Source organism: Vanessa atalanta, chromosome 14 (genome assembly GCF_905147765.1).
Source record: "Vanessa atalanta chromosome 14, ilVanAtal1.2, whole genome shotgun sequence".
NCBI classification, from domain to species: Eukaryota; Metazoa; Arthropoda; class Insecta; order Lepidoptera; family Nymphalidae; genus Vanessa; species Vanessa atalanta.
The window spans coordinates 5,153,156-5,175,814 of NC_061884.1; the positions used below are offsets into that span (position 1 = coordinate 5,153,156).

General features: G+C 30.0%; 2 protein-coding genes across 2 annotated transcripts; both read right to left on the minus strand.

Annotated features, from left to right (window-relative positions):
* Positions 1-331: 331 nt before the first annotated feature.
* Positions 332-5,556, minus strand: LOC125068989 (odorant receptor 85b-like). Its single transcript, XM_047678395.1, has 9 exons — positions 5,355-5,556; positions 4,723-4,875; positions 4,184-4,366; positions 3,615-3,813; positions 3,277-3,373; positions 2,982-3,080; positions 1,866-1,954; positions 602-668; positions 332-397 (listed from the first exon to the last, which is right to left on the minus strand). The coding sequence occupies exons 1-9, from the start codon at positions 5,554-5,556 to the stop codon at positions 332-334; spliced, it is 1,155 nt and encodes a 384-aa protein (XP_047534351.1).
* A 1,577-nt stretch (positions 5,557-7,133) lies between these two features.
* LOC125068694 (proteasome subunit alpha type-3) lies at positions 7,134-10,759 on the minus strand. Its single transcript, XM_047677974.1, has 5 exons — positions 10,569-10,759; positions 10,184-10,390; positions 9,338-9,586; positions 8,563-8,675; positions 7,134-7,344 (listed from the first exon to the last, which is right to left on the minus strand). Exons 1-5 carry the CDS (start codon positions 10,587-10,589, stop codon positions 7,167-7,169), a joined length of 768 nt encoding a protein of 255 aa, XP_047533930.1. The 5' UTR covers positions 10,590-10,759; the 3' UTR covers positions 7,134-7,166.
* Positions 10,760-22,659: the final 11,900 nt, after the last annotated feature.

Consider the following 22,659-nt stretch of genomic DNA (forward strand, 5'->3'; position numbering starts at 1 on the left):
TTGGCGAGAAAATGGCGTTTTGAACGACGAAGCTGTTATCAGAACTTTGGAACTAATATTTAAGCGGATATAAGTGGAACAGTATTGTATTATATAAAAAGATATGTTAAAAAATATGTTAATCAAGAAGAGTAGTGTACAATATAGCTTAGAATATGTAAATCTATGGTTTGTATATCTTAAATCATTCTGTGGTACGAAAATGCTCTATGTAGGTGCTCTATATTGATTTTTAAATTGCCTAATTAGTAATCATATTTAAAAGTCGTGCAATTATTTAATATAGAAACTTTCTTGAATTAAAAACACAGCAAGTCTTAGGGTAGGTTAATTATTCATCAATGTTATCATACATTTGATTTAACAGAGAGAGATATGACCAAGACGTGCTTATTACCTGGAAGAATAAAATTATAATATTACGAAATAATTATATTTAATCTGTTTATCTAAAAAGCTCAGTGGCATATAATCTATTGAAAGATGTGAAAGTCGCAGGTTCAATCTTGATCTCAATTGTTCTGCTATTGCTAACACAATAAATAGTTAATATGGTATTTTATTAAAAAGAAAAGTAAATAAATTCGATTCCATACACTACCTTCGAAAACATTGCAAGAGTTAAGTCCGAAAATCCTAAAGCAGAAAGATGACATTCTCTCTGTGACCTGAAAGTAAGAATATCGTGTTTCTTGTATGAACTTATGAAACATAAAATTATTTATAACTAAAGTTATTTTTAAATAATTGAAGAATCTGAAGAAAAAATTATCGTTTCGTTTATTATACAAACCAATATATAATATATTGGTTTTTATAATAATTTATGAGTCTGGGTCCAGCGAAGATGTTAATTATGGAAAATACTTTAAGTAACACTTCCGAATTTTGCGAAGCATGTGAGGCTGTGAGTCGTTTCTCTGATGACTCCTTCGGCTGTGTAGCATTGCGGCTCTATCGACTATGGCAGTTGAGAATAGAACTAGTGTTTGTGATGTATAATATATTCTCAGTAACTAGGATTGTTTACGTTTAGAATGGCAAAATATGATCAGGAGGACTGGAGTCATGTGTACTTTGAAGTTAAAACTATTTGTTTCTTATTACACAGTTGGGACATGCATATGGGCTACCTGATGGTAAGTGGTTACCACGGCAATGGCGCTGTAAGAAATATTAACCATTCCTTACACCGCCAATGCACCACCCACATTGGGAACTAAGATGTTATGTCCCTTGTACCTGTAGTTAAACTGGCTTACATACCCTTCAAACCGGAACACAACAAATCTGAGTACTGTTGTTTGGCGGTAGAATATCTAATGAGTGGGTCGTACCTACCCAGACGGGACTGAGTAGTGAGTACATTATTTCATAGTGGAATTGATATCAATAAAAATAGTTGATGTAATTGAAATTTCACGACATAAGGATGATGATGTTTGAGTAAAGTATAGGATACAGGATCTGACGTAAAAATCAAGAACATGCAGGTTGCTCGTTTCGGATGAAATTATTTTATACGAGTCCACCAAAACGCAGTAGATCGATGTCAGAAAATAGAAATAAACTTCTTTAAAGAAGAGGAGGTCATTGCTAGTAAATTTTAGTTCCAATATAATGTAACGTATAAAAAAGAAAAATTGATGTCATGAGAACACGCGGCGACGTCTGAAATATCAAACGGGCGGTTAAAATGTTATGAAAAATTAGACGGCCCATTTGTAAAGGGGACCTATAGTAACAGGCCAGCCCTCGGGACAACAAGGCGTTAGCGTCTGGCAAGGGTACCATTGGTTTTTAGCAGGTATTCTAAACATTACCCTGGAGCTTGAAATAATAGTAGAGTTCCGCATTACGTGTACCTGGCTATTATTATGGCAATGCACTTTCTAAATTTCTTCCCTCTCTCATACCAAAGACATCGATATGCCGCAGTAGCTACGTTGTTACTCTGAAATTATAAATCATGTATATATTAATATACATACAAATTAATCCGAATATTTTATATAATTATTATAAATGGACCAAATAAAAATGTTTAAGTAAAATTCCGCTGACGGAGGAGATTAAAATTATTACGTAGTTTGAATAAGATAAATTTGTACTTAACTTATTTCTAAAAGTGTATTATATCACTAAAAGAAAAATTTAAATGCACCAAAAAAAAAATCAAGCAAAAAGAACATTTACCTTTTTTTCATTTTGATAAATTACTTATGATAACTACGTACTAATCCTCCTCAATATCCTTCTCGTTATAAAACAGACTTTTAAATTTGTTTTAAATTCGACTTTATAGTCGAATATAAAAACGAGTTTATACTCGTCTTAATTAAATTAATTATTATCAATATAATTATATTGTAGCGTCAATAGCGCAATGGTTTACGGGTCGTCTAGCGATGTAAAAATTCGCAGGATCAATCCTGACCTTGGGCTATTGCCGTAAGCACTTCTAACGCAAGTATATCTATATATGATGCAAAAGAAAGTTATTTGTTAATTAACTGCTGCTAGTTATTTGTGCGGTGTATTTATATAAGTTGTATGTATCACTCTCGAAATTAATTAATAACGTTTTTCTTTATTGGTTAAGTTAAGCAATTAAAGTAAAACAATACAGTAATGTAAGATAATGTTATAACAATGTTTCCGGTTCCAGCGTATCCAGAAGAGAACTTAAATTTCCCGCCAATGTTTTCTTTTTTTTTAATGTTGCCCGCTTCAAAAATCGTAGCGACAACAATAAGATTAGGGGTAAATATGAATATTAGTAATTCCTTAATGAATTTGGGGTATTGTTACTATTATTTTTAATTATACAAAATATATTATTATATACATACAAATTAAGCATACGAATAATCTGCTTTACCGGATTTCACAAAATTAGACTCGTTTCAACATGTTAATCCTTTAAATGAATTGTTTCGTTTGTTGTATTGAATTATTATTATTAATTAAACTTTAGTTACCGCGTCAGAGAGCATTTGTCCCGGCCATGCTATTATGAAAATTGCAAACATGATTCCCAATGAAGCGGTCAAATTTTTAAGAAACATCCCGTCAGCTATCTAGAATTAAAACGATTACCTAATTACTGTTTATATATATAAAATATAAAACAGGTATCTACAAAAAATATATACTTTTTGGAACTTCATTTTAATAACTCAAATTATTAATTAATACGAAGGTCTGATCAAATAGATTTGCTGTCATACAATAGAGTCAGCAGAACATTAAATAATTCAATAAATTTATACTCACCACAGCCATGAAAGAGTAACAGCAGATAATTACAGAAGAAAACGACACCTGACTAAAGATAATTCCTCCAAAAATCTCGTTTAAGGTTTCTGCAAGACTGATTAATAACGATAAACATATTATAAAAAAAATCAATGATAGCTCAGGGCCAGAGCCAAAAGCACGTGCCGAAAGTCGAAACTTCGGTCGAATAAGATGGTTTTAATTGAGAGTAGTAAAGTAAAAAAGTAAAGTACAACTGCTAGATGTTGTACATTACACACACAACATAATCATAAATATTTTATTTATTATGTAAACTTAAAATGTATACTTTAGAAGCAAAAGTAGCTATATACCTTAATAATTTTTGATGTTTTATAACGATAACTTTAATGTCTTCACAATCATCGTCTTCAAAATCGTAATTAGTTGAGTTCTGTTCCATGAGATTCTCTAAGTCTATTCGCAGTAAACTCAATAAAGCACTCAAATCAAATATTAAATCTACTAGTAGAAAGTCACAAGAAACGTATACGCACATATGAACCGTGGTACCTACGACAGAAAAAAGTTCCTAATAATATCAAAAGTACCAAAAATACCGACAGAAAAATACGTATAAGGGAACTAAACATACTTCTCATGTAAGTACAATGACAGTGTACGCAATGGGTTGTTTTAAAAAATAGAAATATCTATGGGCAAAGGTGATAACAACTATAAGACATGGCCAATACATCCATCTTTAATATATAAAAAACATACCATATAAGTAAATTGGACATAATCGAAAATCTTAAATAGCAGCGCTAAGTTACTGAATTGTCGAAAAACCATTCCAAAAGAAGATATAAAATAAAGATCATTTACAGTAAGAGTTTATCGGACTGGAATAGGTTTAATTCAAAATAAATATGACACTTACTTATTATAAGCTGATATGTATAAGCCAAAGCGTAATGGAAATGAGAATGTAGGTCACAAAAGAAATACATTTGCAGTGGAAACTGGTACTGCGCATCTGCCTCGGTATTTATGGAATAAATCGTCATCGCTAAGGGCAGCAGCTCGTAGAATACTAAAGAAATAATTGCAGCTCTAAAAAATGCTGTAAAAACAATGGCGAATGTTAACATCATAAATATGAAGGACATGAGTTGAGGATTTATTCCCCTTAGTCCTAACTAGATCAATTATCTTTTAAACAGTGTAGGCGACTAATATTTTTAGGAAGTGAGACCCGAAGACATTATTTGTCTAGGAGTTAATCTTGGCGTGGGCGTAAAAACTACTTATAAGTCGTAACAATTACATCATCTTATACAAAATATTTAAATTGGTACCTTTGTTGTTCGAAATCTCGAAATGGGTACTTAAACAAGTAACTATTCCTCACGAAAACCTTCTTATATAAAGAAAAACAATTTTTTTTTTTTTTTAAATCTGTCTGTCTATTATATTTACCATTATCGAAGAATTTCAAAGATTTCGTCCACGAGTGCAAAGTTTTTTTCTTCTCTTCGTCGTCAAGTTCTGTTGGCCATATTTTACCTATCTCCATTATTACTTTCCTTATTCGATCTCGCTTATATGTCACTACAAATATCTTGACAAGATCTGAAATTCCTAGCTTTATAATATTTACTTAAATTGCAGCTTTGGATGGATATGTAACATTTATTTTGTAAATGAAATAATCTAACATAGAAAATAAAATTTTACAAATGCAAAGTTGACCTTTGCTTTGAGACACTAGCCTCCCCACCCCACTAATTAATAATATTAATTAATAAAAAAAAAGATACAAAATACTCGACTAAAATTTATCCAAAAACATACCACGCAATATTACAATGCAAATAAATATTATTTATTATATCAAGAACCTATGTTAAAAAAAAAACATTATTTTTTTATTCTGTCTACTATTCATTAGACTATACGGATGCAATGGATGAACATTTGTATCCAGAATCCGCAAAGAGTAGCGTGGCGGAATAAGGCAATTATTGACTAACTGGCAGTTATTGATTGGTATTTTACTTTACCTGCTTATTATAATTATATTTTTACATAGTATAAAATGACTATTATACCTTGTATGACGATAAAAGTACTTGGTATAGTACTAACAACGTCTAGAAATTGGGCATCAATTTCGTTTCTTTTGATAACATAAAGAATTTGACCAACTAATAACACCATTACTAGACTCAAAAATAAAGCTAGCTTAAAATGTCTTTTAAAGAATGAATTTTTCGTTTCATCAAATATATTTATACCGATTTTTTCTATCATAATTGTGTGACGTATAAATGTATCAACGAATTTCGGTGGAAATTCCTTTAAATTGTTCATTTTATATTAGAAATGAAGTCCCTCTCGTGTACGGTAGTGACTTAAAACCGCGTTTTAGCAGTTTCCGTGAAATTTATAGAAATCATGTTCAATTACAGTAGTGATAGAAAAAGAAGTTACGCTATATTGTTTTTTTTAAATTATTAATTTATATATTGTATATTTGTAATAAAAAATTCACTTCTCAATGTTTTGATGTTGTTGATATAAAGAGGAATACATATTGAATTACTTTTCTCTAAATGCTTTTGCTTGATAATATCGTTTGTATTTTAAAATTAATCAAATATTATAAACAAAGTTACTTATTTTACAATCAAAAATACTCACGACACGAAATCTTTTAAAAATATTAATAATAAATGTAATTTACGGCTGCTGTTTGCTGACTGTACATTAGTAAAGTTACTTATAGATTTATAACTAAACTCATACAATACTTAAATGTAGATATCGAAGACGCCGCAAGCTACAAGGCATTATTATGTGCAATTCAAGTGCAATTTTATATATTTATTAAAATTGCCTTTTCAAATATTTAAATAATTTAGTCATTATGTTTGAAATTATTTTAAACGTTAAATATAAATATAGGTTAATGCTTAGTTTTTTAGTCCTTATTTATAGTAGTTAAAAAATATATATCTACAAATCCACTGAGAACAGTGGACTTAATAAAAGTCAAATAAATTATTTGTAATAAATATTATGACTACCAAAAAATAAATAAAATTTGCAATTCTGTGATTATACCTAATACTAAATAATAGCCTACAAATAAAGTCAAATTATAATGTATCTTGTATTTATTTCTTTTACGATTGCTAAATAATATAATAACCGTAACCGACACTATCCGTAATAATTTCGTATCCGAAACTGATTAAATATTACTCGTATATCCAGATACGAAATTACACGTCCATAACATCTCTGTTTACTGTTGACTGACAACAAAAAACAAATTGTCACTTAACCCGTTTCTTGCCCTGTAGTCACATGTGACTTATAAATAAATAAATATTGGACATCACATACATTACGCTGATCCCAATGTAAGTAGCTAAAGCACTTGTGTTGTGGAAAATCAGAAGTAACGACGATACCACATACACCCAGACCCAAGACAACATAGAAAACTAATTATCTTTTTCTACATCGACTCGGCTGGGAATCGAACCCGGGACCTCGGAGTGGCGTACCCATGAAAACCGGTGTACACACAACTTAGCAAGTTTTTAAGTTAGTAACAGCAAAGACATCGAATCTAAGCAGACAAACCAAAAAAAGAAAGCTATATTGATTTCAAACATTTATAACAAAATAACCTAAAAACGTAAACTATAGATCTAATTAAATATTATGTACTAAGTATTTTTTAATTAAATTTATATTTTCTTAAGTTACATTAGACAAATATGTTCATCAAATAATTTGTTCTATATACCTATTTTAATGCAGATTTAGTGGGCAAAATATAAACGGAAAGATAAATAATATAAAAAATAATACAGATAAATGTTATAAAATTTTATTATCTATATATGTTTTTACATGTCTCCCTCGTCAGAATCCTCAATATCAGCTAGAGCTTGTTTGGCTTGATTTTCTGCTTCTGACGCTACCTCCCTCGGTACCATCTCATGACGTCCTTTCGTGTCCTTTGAAACCCAGGACAATTCAAGCTCAAATTGCTTGTCTTTAAGCTCGTCGTGAACAAGATATATACTGAAAATTAAAAAGCAAACAATTAGCAATCCATATATTAATTTATTTACTAGAAGCTTATATGCAAGTTTATTTGAGTAAGTGCCCAAAATCCTTATCGCTATAGTCATAGTGACAAGGTTGTTATACAAAATTGTTACTCTATTGGGTAATGTAAACATGAGACATAAAAATGGTATGAATAGTCTATGTAGAAATGAATAATTAATTTATATAGAGAAAATAAGATGCTTGCAGATCTTGTACTAAGCCAGTTAAACATTCAAGCTAGTTAGAAAGGGATGCCTCCAATTTTACTAATATTCTTAATCAGATTATTACAGCTTCATTCTGTAACCATGTACCGAATTAATAAGATTATTTTGAATAGTTTTTGCTTGATTCAGCCAACATTAAATAAACAGAAAATAATTTAGAATGTAATTTGCAACCACATGCATTATTATGAAATATTAGAAGACAAGACAAGAAGTAAAGGTAAGAATAAAATCATATTTCACAACAGAACACTCATAAATTAGTCGCCACGATGAATAGCTCTCGAATAGAGAATAGATATATTTAATAAATGCTTGAAAATGAGTAAAAATACTTTATTATAACAGTTTAAATTATCTCTCAAAGCAAACATTTTAGAGGCAATTTCTATTCATAGTAAAAAAATATGAATATTGACAATTACAGTATTTGATATGTGTGAGATATTAATTTGGTTTTTATTTTCGATTTACTCATTAAGGCCAAGATACAAAGTATCGCTGTTATTTGCATAAGCCCCTTTGAAAATAATAACACCAAAACAACATTTTGATCTTAATTTTTCTAAAGTTGATATTGTATAACATTATGTTGAGAATCAAATGAAATAGTTTAACTTTGTTACATGTTTTTGTGTGAATATTTTATTGAAATGTTTGTATAATTATAGTAGATAGATGTAATAATAGCAAGAGCACTTGTAGCACAGTAGTACTTTTATATCAACAGTCTTAGTAGTTTGTATACTTTAGTGAACAATATAAGGTTTCTATGTGTGTTGTGTCAATGTGTGCTTCCCACTCGAAATGACAGACTTTTTTACAACAACTAATAGATTGTCATGGAATGCAATAATAAATTAATGAAAAACCATAAAAAAATTAGAGCAAAAGAAATATTGCATTGTACGTCAATGGAATAATTTAAGACTTTGTTGTATACACATGTATTAACACTTACATTCGAGCAGCTTCCTTGACTAAATCCTTTACTGACATGTCAGCAAGCTTCAGCTTTTCAATTTCAGTTTTTGCAGCTTGCTTTGCTTTTCCAACAGCACATCCAAAGTACGACTGAAATTATAAAAATAATAACATGTTAAACTCTTTGATTGAGATTAATAATATTCAATTAGATTATTGCTTTGAAGTATAGGTCAAAAATGTGGTATAATTAGAAATTTTAGATACATAAGTATTAAATTATTCTTAATTAATCTATGGAAAGTGAGCATGTCATAGTCAAGTTGAAAAGTCTTGACTCGGTGTTTAATATTTATAATAGCAGCGACTATGCTAAATATACATATCAGGAGTAAAATTATAATAATAATTTTATTATATTATGATAAATACATCGTCATCTCCCTATATGTGCCATATAACATTAAAGTATAGGAGATTGAACTCTAATAGATATTTTTTATAGTACATCTTCGATCTCATCAGTGAACATCTTAACCAAAACCAAAACTGCTGGGTAGGTTTTTTTTCATGGAACATAGGCAAGCACTAAAATATGATTGTTTAAAAAAATTTTTCCAAATAGAGTTATATGGGGATGGAAGTTTATATGGGAATTGTCAATTTGTCGCTATATAACTATACTGCAACTTTTATTCAATCATCAGTAACCCTTAGCATCATAAACTCTAAGTAACAAGCATGCATAAGAAGAATACAGCTCAAGCAATATTTTAGAGTTAGTTCTTGATTAAAACTAAGAAAATACTCACAAATGAAACTCCACTTGGCTCAAGCATAAACATTTGGGGTCCTTCGTATTCTGACCAAGTTCCCATTATCACTGAGCATCCATAAGGCCGGACAGCACTGTATAAGGTGTAAGCATGCATGTACATGGACACACGCTCATTCAAGTATTTTAGAGGAACTGGGGCTCCATATTGTGATCTGTAACTGGATGCTTCAGATCTCGCTGTTTCTACTATTTGTCTAGCATCTGAGATAAGACCAGCAACTGCCTGTAAAATACAATATATTTTTTTGGAATAAACAAGGATAATAACAAAAATAAGCATCAATTAATTAGTCAGACTGTAATTTAGTTTATAATGTAAAAAGTAGAACGAGACCTGAAAATGCCCAGTGGTTAGAACACATACATCTTAACCGATGATTTGGGGTTCAAACCCAGGCAGGCACCACTGAATTTTCATGTGCTTAATTTGTGTTTATAATACATCTCATGCTTGGGGGTGAAGGAAATCATTGTGAGGAAACCTATATGTGTCTAATTTCAACGAAATTCTGCCACATGTGTATTCTACCAACCCGCATTGGGGTAGTGTGGTGGAATATGCTCCAAACCTCCTCAAAGGGAGAGGAGGCCCTAGCTAACTAGCCCAGCAGTGGGAAATTTACATGCTGCTAATGTATGCGTGTATGTAGAAAATATATTTGATTTTTGCATTGTTGAATCAAGTTATACAATATGAGTAGTAAAAAAATTTAGTATGTCAGCACAACATTCTAGCAACAGGTATTAATTTATAACTTATATTATTGTATTGTATTGTTGTATTTTTATTATAAAAAGTATTCATGTAATGTAAGCATACCATGCCAACATGTTCATCAGTGTGAAATATCCTTTTGTTAGCACCTGGTTCATAAAGTTTTGAAGTCACAAGTTTTTCCACAGCAAACACAACTCCGTCTTTCCCTCTCAGGCCGATAACTGTTCCTGAGTTTTCTACTGCTTTTGCTGCGTATTCAACTTGGAATACGCGACCATCAGGTGAAAATTGGGAGGCAGAAAGATCATACTGAAAAAATTTAAGTAGGATGATTAGGCATTTTTCATTAACGTTTGAAGCAAAGCGCAAAATTAGTTTTATGTTTTTAGATCATTTGTTTTGTTTCAGTAATTTTGGTTCCCACAATAGTAGTGTGTATTCAAATTTAGTTACTTTAAAACTTAAAGTAAAGTAGATTTATACTTACACCGGTACCGATAGAACTCATATTTGGGATAGATATTCGAAGACTATGAGTTAATTATTTAAAGATTTTTTTATAACTAGCGCTTTAAAGTGTAATAGTATCAATTTCACGTTTTTTATTACTACATCAAACTTTAATTTTGTATAGCGAATAGCGGCGACAATGACAAGCAGTCAAGCAACTCACGTTCGCCACAGACTGCTACAAAACTCTTCTTCTTAAGAGTTTATAATATGCTATAGATAATATGATGATTTGCAAAAATGTTGATAACTAAAATGAATTATTGCAATTAATCTTTTTAAAAGTAGTCTAAAAAATACAATTTTGTATTTATAACATATTTATACTTGCCACTCTGCTTATTATTTAAGTTATAAGTTTATATTATTTTGTTGATCGAACAAACAACGTAGTTTCGATATGTTCTAATAGAGGGCGTTACAGGAATATTTTTAATATGAGCGATTCAATTATATAATTTTTTAAATATCAATCAGTCGATATTTATTTTCTGTTTTTTTTTTATGTTTCTTACCTCAGAACTTTCGACTGGGTGAAACGATTTTGATGATTTTTTTTTATTTGGAAGCTAGTGCTTCCCGTTTGGTCCCATTTTAATTTGGTCCAGGTCTAATGATGGCTTCTATCAGTCGCAGATATTGTCACTAATTAATTTGTTTTAGAATAGTGTTTTATTTGAAGTCAGTTTTTTTTTTGTTAAAATTTTTGTTTATTGACCAAAGTAACGATGGATAGATTGTATTAAGACGATATCTCTAGAAATAATGTTGTGAGATGACGTCAGATAGAGAGAAGCATGGAAGAAAAAGATATGCCGGCCCGAGTCGACCTCAATTAAAATTCGATAAGGCACGATGGGAGGATGATGATAATTTCGATACCTACTTATTTTTATTAGTTTAATTTAAAATCTTCATTCATATAATAATTCTACTAGAAGGCAAAATTGTTATAAATTATAATAAATTCTAAACTTATGTTTAATTGTAAAAATAATTACTATTTTATTAATTGAGCGAGTATAAATTTTAAAACCATTTAGCGAAAGCTATGTTGTAGCTAGACAAAATACGTAGATAACTATTTCTCATTGGAAGAATGATAAGCTACAACATAGCTTTAAACAAATAAGTGCATATCTCATCGTCATTTTTATCATTATTTCACATGACTTAGAAGAAATCGAAATAATTATATTGCCCTTTTGAAAAAAATCTCGTTACAGCTGAAAATATATCGCGAATATCATTATTTGAAATTTAATTCACATTCACATTACAATTGAAATTCAATTATTTTTTTATAATTGAATCCCTCTTATATTCATTGCTGTCCGTCTAATTGATCCTCATGTCTACATCAATAGTGTGAGTTATTGTACTAAAATTTACCTATGATTAAATCAATAATGATTCTCCTACTATGGTATCAAATACACAATTATTATAGCTTGTGCTTATTAGATGATTATTATGTTTGATGAAAATGCAGTATAATACAAATACCAACTCTTCATTGAATATTGAAATAATATTTTACTTGGATTAACCGTTGTTTTCGGTAAAAGTGGTGCACATTAGTGTTATATATTGATAGTCCACTATCGATAATATCGATAGTATTGTCATAATCAATAGTATTGCTCACAGAGAGCTATCGATAATATTGATAGTACTATCGATATCCTGAATAATTTTCGAAGTCAACTATCGATAGTCAAACTACCGATAGTACGCTGCTAATTTCTTATTAAGTGCACCAGCAAATTTTACGAAACGATTCTCTACTTTTACGAAATAGTGAATAAATTACTAAGCCCTATATATCTTTAAACAGTGCATTGATAATTGTCCTGTCTAATTAGTTGTATCACTAAGGAAACTAATACGTATTCATCTTAAAATAAGACAGTAATGGTGTGAAGGGTGTTTTTCTATTTCTAGACAAAATAAAACTATGTACCTACACCTACCTTATAAGCTTGAATAATATTTAAGTCGTATATCCTATATAACAACGGAACAACAAAGGCAAAACACTATGATGTTTCAAGAAGCAAAAGCAGATTACCATGTCAAAAGAATTTACTGTCGCCCCTGTTTACACGTTTTTGCCACCCGCCATAAACGCCGAAAAACCTAAAGGAACTTTATTATCACGAAATCCACACTACACTCGAGCCTTCAAAGTACTTGTTACTGAAGCTAAAATGTGTCTGCGTTCCAAATTTTCTGACTATACCTACTGCTTTCATGAGATAATTTGTGAAAGATACGTTTTGTACGTATATTTATTGCTTCAATTATAAATATGTTTTAATTGTTCAAACCTTTCGTTCCAGTACCTACTTATTGTATTTATTAATTAATTGCTGTATCCAGCGGTTTCATCCGCGTTAATATTGGATTATACAATTATTTTATAAAAAAATATGAACATACTTCATACATAGGATGAGTATGTTAAGCAAATTATTAAGCATATCATTAATAAAAAACAGGTTGGTTGGCATTTATTGCTCGGTTCTATATAAAATAAAAGTACTATTTAACGCAAGAGTAATTTTTAAAATCGTTCTGATATATCTTGAGATCGTAATGTTACAGCATATTAGTTACCTAATAATATATACACACATATAAAAGACAGAAAAATTGGTACACTGGTAATCATTACATCGGTTGATATGAGGTAATGAAAAGTTTAATCATAATGGTAAAACATTGTCACTTGTCATGTTATTTAAATACCAATTAGGTATGAAATAATACTTTTATTTTTTTTCTATATTTGTTAGTTATTTACATATGTCCCATATCATAAGTTATTGATGTCACAACGGGTACAGATCGATTATTGGTGTCGAGGTCAAATTTGCAGGTTATTATTTTGGATTTAATTAAAGAGAAAAATAGATATATCAATAATTTCTTCCTAAACAAACTTATCAAGTATATTCTATTACAGATATTAAAAAAAATATATAATATATTTAAATACAAACCAAAAACACACATTTGGAGACTTCAATTTCATTTCTTTATTCAGTATTATCCGACTCTGTAGATTCGATAGTCTTTACAATCGCATTGTTTATCTCAAGTAATACAGTCGCAATTCCAACGCTCCTACCAATATTGAAATATAAATAAATATCGTTCTTAAAAGGGTAGGGCGTTTACTTCGAGTGCTATAAAACAAAATGAGCTTTGTGAGCCAAGAGTGCTGTTTATAGAAAACCTACGAATACGAATGAAACATATCTACTATTATAACAATATACAGGAGAGATATGGTATTATTTTTTACACTTATTTCTGTATATATTTACAGGTCGAATCGTTAAAATGGATGTGTGTGGCGAAATCATAAATATATTTTTTATAATATTTTGTGACGGAAAAACGGCAATATGTGGGCCATTTGATGAAAAATGGGTACCAGTGCTCATAGACATTCCTTATATCACCGAGGTCTTAGGAACTAAGATGTTATGTCGCTCTTGCCCATAGTTACACGGGCTTACTCACCTTTCATACCGGAACAGTCAATCTTAAGTGTTGATTGCGTGGTACTCAAGCAGGTGGGTTTGCATTGAGTCCTACCATATGAATATACTGTATTAATTGAATTATTGCAACGAATCCTGCCAAATCCGGGATTAAACTGCTGAGTTTCATACTTAACTTTTGCTTATTATTTTTCAGTAAAGGCAATCATCGTAAACGAACCTTCATGCGTCAGATGACATTCTACCAAATGGTTATCCAACAATCCGTATTATTGTCATAGAATAATTTCCGAGATTTTTTTAAGATGAGAGGAGGATCGGCCGAGGCGCTTATCGTTTTTTTTATTCCTTAATACTATTTTTATACCATAATCTCTATAAAGTGGAACAAAACATTTTAAAATATTTTTACTTCCGGAAGTTAAGGCCACATTGAGTAAATATTCCTGTAATTGTGTTGTCTAAAAACGAGATAAATTTTTCAGGCAAGCTGTATCCCGCATACGAAATGAGGCGCGGGGATTATTATTTGCGTAGCTGACATCCTAATTAACATGACTTTCGTTTTTTTCTCTATCTGCATTTTAAATTAAGGACGCAATGAGATGGAGCTAAGCCCGATGTTTTTATTTCGAACAAATTTTAGTATAGAATAATTTGATTTGATTACATCAAAAGTACTTTGGAAATTGAAACTGTTTCTTTCTTAAATTTGTCATCTGCTCTTTTTAAATATTATTATTTTTATAATATCTAGGCTGAATAAGGTAGTCTTTAAAGTTCTAAAAAAATAATAAATATCATTTTTACAATTATAATAAACATAACTATTTATTTGGTGTTAGGGGTTTGTACAAGTTCATCTAGGAACCAGCCCAAATTAACCACTTACCAATAAACCCATTTGCAAAATGCCAAATATAAAAAAATAATTAAACACCCACTCTTGCTATTGACAGGTACATTTTTAATCTGTATTTCTATATTTTTCAGCAAAGCTAAATAAATCCCAAAAAAGTGTGTTTTCGCAATAATATTTTTTGTATACCTATTTTCTAGCTTGGTAAAATCAAATATAATTTATTCAAGTAGGTTTTTATTGAAACCGGACGGATTATAACATAAAAAAAATAATTAATTTTGTAATCTATTATTTAAATGTTAAATTGTATCTATAAAATTGACTAATCACTATATCTTAAGCCCTACTATTTTTAATATTATTAGTGCACATAATTATGGTTAAGTTTTATCGACAACGATAGCAGGAACGTGTAGCAAGATTTTATTTCAAGTTAATAGTTAAAAAGAAAAACAAATTATAGTTTGAGACAAATTCACAAGTTTAGAACAATTAAACCGGCATTTTGACATTAAGCGGACGAGCCAGACGAAGTTTTAGCTGGAAAAGTCTTAAACTCGGAGCTGGACACTTAGTCTTATAATTCAGGTGAAGGAAGCATTCGGAACTTCACTCTTGCATATATTTCAGCAAACATTGTAAACTTTAAACAGTTGTCGATGTGTGAGTTTAGTACGTTTGTGTATGTAACGAAATGTTGAAAACATACGTACATAGAACATATCGTGTAAGAATCGATATATAGGTAGTAGGTAGTTTAAAATTTCACTTAGGTATAATTTAATCCATGCTTAATGATAAATATTTTTCAAGGAAACTGTTACATACTAAGCGATGAGGTATTCGCTTATCTCATTAATAGGCTCAGTGTTTATTCGATATAATGTCGATCGCTGTTGTATTAAGTTTCTATATAATATACAAGGCTTTCAAGCTTTTGATTTTCGTTTAAAGAACTACCGTCAGTTCGACTTGATAGTAGGCTCTGAATATAAATACTAGAATAATATTATAATAAAGAGAATAATTTCTAATACACTTACATAAAAAAAATACCTCATTGTTTATTAACGGTTTTTTAAAAAAGGCCGAAATTAAAGTATGATTTCTTGTCAATAGAGTATTTTAAGGAACCTTTAAATAAACATAACTGAAATTGACAAATTATTTAGTAATTATTACGTGTTCGATTTTTAATTAATCTACACTATTTCTTATTACATTTAAAACATTATATAATATAATCAGGTCCTAAACTTGTGGGGAGATTTAGGTCACTCAACTATCTACATTGTTAACATACTATAAATATTTGACCAAACTTTACCTCTGGATTTGTGGCCAAGTCGCTGGCTATAATCAAATATTCTATTCATTGCCTATAAACTAGAGATAGTATTTGAAACTAAAATTATATTTTCCTTCAAATTTTCTTTGCCAATTTCAGTGGTTTATAATATTGTGTAGAAATTTAAAGATATTTAAAACATTTTTTTCATAAAGTTATAATAAATTAATATACTATAATATTTATTAACTGAATCTCACTTTTAAAAGGAGTTCTCTTGGTGGTAGGGCTTTGTGCAAGCCCGTCTGGGTAGGTACCACTCACTCATCAGATATTCTACCGCCAAATAACAGTAAACTGTATTGTTGTGTTCCGGTTAGAAGGGTGAGTGAGCCAGTGTAATCACAGGCACAAGGGACATAACATCTTAGTTCCCAAGGTTGGTGGCGCATAGGTGATGTAAGGAATGGTTAATATTTCTTACAGCGCCTTTGTCTATGGGCGGTGGTGACCACTTACCATCAGGTGGCCCATATGCTCGTCCGCCAACCAATGTCATAAAAAAAAGAGTAAAATTTGAATTATATATAACTTTAAGTATGTATATCGTATATATTATATAATATTGAATGTTTTGTATATAATTCAACGTTTCTGATAAAAAAAAGTTTTTGTGAGGCTAAGATTTATAATTCAGTACTCAATGTTTCATATTCAAGCTTGATCAATGAAAAAAAAATGGTAATTTCAAGTATTCGAGTAATACTAATTGTTCTCAGATAAATAATATTGTTGACAGAAAAAACGGTAACGAGTTATTAAATTTTTAAAATTATATCTCAAAATAAAATAATTTACTTTCAAAGTACTTAGCTTAATACAGCTTACGTAGAGAATAAATTTTCGGAATTGGAGCTGGAATCACGGAGGTAGCTATAAAATTTTATATAGGAATTCACATACATTGTGGGTAAAAGAGGCCACTAAGAATAATCTATGTGTCATGAAAAGCGAACTTTTCTTTCATTACTTTTCGTAGACTGCGGCAAAATGAGGCAATTTAAGTCCCGGATATTTCAAATTTTAATTTTCATCGTAAAAAATACTCGGGGAAATTCGGCAATCGCATTATGGTATTAGCATTATGAATTTTAAAATTTCCCTAATTTTATTTTCATTTGTTGAACATTTCATCTTTATTTAATAGTGTCATTATATTAATATTAACTATTTTGTTCCAGGAAGATTACCTATATAATAAATATGTCCACGCTGGCTCTTAGGATGTTATATGAATAAATAATAATAATACCTATAGATAATAATTATAACTGACTGATCTATGAATAATTATTCATTTATGTGACATTGTAACTTAGATAGCTAGTATTTTGGTTGTGTTTTCTAACTGTTATTTGCTTAATCATCTGACCTCCGCTTTGTTTTGGACTGAGAATCTATGCATTATGATTTACTTTAGCTTTTTGCATCTTGAACTACAAAATATGCCTTTATCGTACCTTTATAAAATTATACTAATTGTACATAACGAATTTGAATATCATTCTTTTCATTTAATTTGTATAAACATAACATAACAATTTCCCTGTACGCAAAGTCATATAAATTTCCAACGTTTTATATATCTGAATATCTAAAAAAATATGAAAGACAAAGGGACACTAATACCTTAATATTATTCAAATTGTTCCGTGTGTCCATTTCAGGCCGAGTTTAGATGGGCCGGTTTCACATCTCCTTTGTGTTCAACACACATTTACTACAGTCTCATAGTCTGATTAGACGGATAGAGAGAGCATGTGCAGAACTAATGGCTTTGTGTGCGTCTCCGAGGAACGGAAGCGAAAAAATTGGCATTTACTATGAGGTTCTTGACACAAAGAAGCAGTAGTTTGATGTGTTCTTTCTGAAAAATGAGAGGATATTGAAATACTATATTAGAGATCACCGAAATCCGTCTCCTTGACGTAAGAAACCTTAGATGTTCTTTGATGAATAACGAAAGCTAAATTATCGGTTAAAAATAATGTTATTAACATTTACATATCAACTATCCGATTTTGACTACGGCGACCATTCTCATGATAAACTAGCCATCTGTGCGCGACATATAGTAGTGCACAAAATAGGTGCACTATCTATTCATTCTCATATTCCGATGGAATGTCAACTCCAACACGATTGAAAGGATACAGCCGGAAGATCAACGGTATACGTGCTTTGACGATTACTTTTTTTAAATGGTTTGCACCGGAATTGATCACAGGATTTCTATTAGCCACGTGGCTAACAAGGCAGTCCAGCTGAGTTATTAACTTATTACATGTATTTATTTATACAAGTTAATCTATTTACAAAACATTTTTGACGCAATGCATCTATAATTATTATGAAAATTAAATAAATGACGTATTAACGCATAACTTTAATTAGTATGTACGAATTTAAGTTATGCGCTAATATGTCATCTACGTAGATGATATAAAATGTATTAAGTCTATGACAGTTACGATAAATACGTCAGTAAAAATATTTGAATACGTTAAAGAGATTTCGATTACGTCACGATCAATTTAACTTCGAACGCAATAAAATATCCATTAATTTCGAAGATGGCCATTTTCCATTTCACTGAGCATCGTTCTGACTTTTGGGGTGATTCTATGCGTATTTTTGCGTAATCGTTGTATATATATATAAGTATGTAAAAAAACTTAAATAAGTTCTTGAATAAATTGAAACTAACGATAAGTTTCGATTTTTAAAAATAATTTTATGGATAGAATTTACATGATACGCCAAGGTTATCATGATACTGTTATTACACATAATTTAGTATTATTAACTAATTTTATGAAGCCATAGCTTGTCAAATTACTTGTAAAACGAGACAACAACTATCACAAGGTAGCGTAATAAGTTTGTTTGATTGTTAGGTATATTATCATAAACCTTTTGGTCTTTAAATTATTAAAAAAAAATCAATTGATTTTATGAATGAATATTTCAGTGACATCGTATTTTAGTTATTTAGATATGTGGAGATAAAGATAAATCACAGAGTATAGCATAATTTAATTTCCCTAAGTAAAGCAAAATAGAATTTGTTGATAAGACATAATAAACAAATGAAATATAGCCGGAAACACTCAAGATGAGTACTTTTGTAGAAAACTAATATCAGTGTTTGCCAAGCAGTTCGCTTTCCGTGAATTAGGGTGACAACAATGGGAGCTTTAGTTGAAATGGAAATGTACATTTCAGATGATTATAAGTTATTAAATTTGTCAGGAGAATTCTATGTATAAATTTACGTTTATGATATTATATACTTTTATTATTGCATTTCTTAAATAAGAAACGCTGTTAAATTTAGATCTAAAATTTAAAAATATTAAACACGTTAGTTAGATCGTTTATTTCATTTAGAATTATCGAAAACTTTTAATTATTTCTACCTATAAAAATAAACGTTTGTCGAAAAAACAAAGTAGTATATCAGATTATTTATTTTTGATAACTAATATTAATCTTTATTACGGTAAAATATTCTATCGATGTGAATACGTGACTACGGGGTAGAAGGGATTAATTTTTTAATATATCTAGTCTGAGGACGTAATATGTCTTCGCAAGAGTCACACAATGGCGTCTCTTATCGAAGCGTCGCAACGTTATTAAATAAACAGGCACCAACCCTTGCCTGTATCTCAGGATTACAGCACTCTCTTCAGTAAATTATTGAAATCTGTGTTTGTGTGCCGTTTCGAATACCTAGCGGCGCTTCGGATAGTGATTTCATCGATCATATTGAATCGACCTTAGAGGTGTGATTTGATCGGAATGCGAGTCTCCTTTGCTAAACGTAACTGAAGATAATTAAGAAAACATTATTCAAATTAGATTTTTTTTTTAACTACGAGTCAGCGAATTGTAGTTTTTTTGTAATGTGTGATTCTCTGTATTTGAATAGAAACATCGACAAGTATTAAAAATTAAGTTAGCTGGTGAAGAAAGTTTATTAAATACCGACATTACTTTTTATATGTACATTTCATATAATTTCTTTTAATATCATAGATATTGTATTGTGCACTAAAGTATGAAATAATAATTGTATTCTCTTTTAAAAAGTACAATGAGATTTATAAGCAATATTATGCAAGGTATTCGTTGTTCAAAGCGAAGTGAGAGTTGGAATGAAGTTTTTCTTTGGAAAAAAATGTTCTTTTCTTTCAGTGTTACGTTTAATGCTTTTATAGAACTGATACTACAAAGATATTTTGCTCAGTTATAAAATAAGGAAGAGTTTTTAAAGTGGATTCAAAACGTTTTAATCTTGGTTTATTTAAACTGAAGCTAGCATTGAACTATAGGCACGCCTCAATAGTGGCAAATGAGGCGCGCTCGCCTGCAGTCTTAAGGAAATTTCTTTAAAGAAGCTTTAATTCATCGTCTTTAGAAAATGCACGCGGATTTACTTTTAATGAGTTTCGAGGGTTCAACTTTGGGTTTACTTTGTAAATGAATGCTGAAGTTAGTTCTCAACGGGTCGGCCCTAAAATTATTGCCTTTATTAAAATATAAATAGTTGCTGAAAACATAGAATCGTTGTTCAAATGTTCTTAAGTATCTCGGAGCTTATTCGGAATGGTATATGTTGTAATTTAAAGATAAGAATATCATTACATTTGAGATTGTTTTATTGATTTCTGAAAGTTTAGAACAGGGATAAATTCGTACGACATTTAAAAACCATTCTAATTAGCTTCGTAAGGCAAAATAATCCGATTTTATCCCAGACAAAACATATAATGAAGACTGTAGATTGTTTCGTAACTTAGCCAGTAATTTATTTATTGTCCCTAGACGCTGAATTTTGGTACACTTGAAAATTTCATTAAGCTTAGGATAAATTTTGAATATTTTTTTTAACTTAATTCGGTGTTACCCTAACACAAAAATATAGTATTTACCCTAACACAAATAATTGAATTCGGAAATGTAGTTTAAATAATAGTTTTAGTTCCTCGGATTTAATCCTACGATTATTTTTAATAAATGAATATATATTTAAATATAATGTAAACCTTGTGATATTAGACACTACATTTTTTAAATACAAAAATAAGTTTTTATTCAACTGTATAACTTTATTCTAAACTTTATAAGAGTATATTGATGACTATTCATTCATATGTGCATTAATATTTTGCTTCTTAATCGATCTCGTTTTATTGATGCGTTCAATGCGTATAACTACTTAACACAATTCTGCGACTGTTTTTTATTTGTCACGGCCACGGCTGTCAAAATGATACACATTGAATACTTTGAATAACATGATGTTCCTAAAATCTATAATATGCGTTATATGTTACAGTGAGGGTATTTTTTTTAAGTTAGTTCAGACAATTTAGATTGACAGGAGTCATCACGTTTGACGTGTGAGAACGTAGGAGCAGAATTTGCTCATAAATCTTCATTTAGGGTCGGTTCATATGTCTCTAAAAATTACACGCGCAAATGATAAATAATAAACTGTATTTATGTATACTTTATAAAAATAGTGTATTTTTTTAAATGATTACTATTTGGGGGTCGAGAATAAATAATATTCGCTTCGAGATTAAATTAAACAACATTTGCCTATTTGTTCTATACTTAGTTTAAAAAGTATTTACTCAAAATAATGCTCCAGCGTTTTAAATGGAATGTGAATATAAGTTAAGTCATTATAGAGGTAAGCACATAATATTAATGCGTATCAGAAGTAATCATACCATCTCAATTCCTTTATATGTGAGTCTAGGTAACGTTGTATGTATAACAGTTGACTAATAAAACAGAAATTCAAAATATAATTTTTTCAAAAGTTTAAGTAAGAGATAATTAGGAAAAGAATACTTTTTCATTTACTTAATTCGTATCATTTATTGACTACTATTCATCCCACACTTGATGGCTGCCACATGCGTGTGTACCAACTCACATTGAAGAAGCGTGGCGTATTGAATTTTCTCCTCTAAAATCAAGATGTAGTACATTTTCATACTGTTACTGTACTTTACTAATAAAACAGCTTCAATAACAGTAGAGATAATACGAAACTTTATTAAGATTTAAACTATCCCCATGTAATACAAAGTTCGGCAACTAGGGTTAAGTGTTGACATTTACGTCAATTGAGTCGACGCCGTGATGGATGAAATGCTTGTAATGGGGGTTGAGTTCAACCTTTTAAATTGCCAATATAACAGCCGAATTTTATACGTGTCCTTAAAAATATATCTCCGCGGTATTATAAAAACGTTTTCCTTTTTTTAAAAAAAAATAATATGTTATACAAAAAAACGGAACGAGTTGGCGTTTATTTTGATAGTAT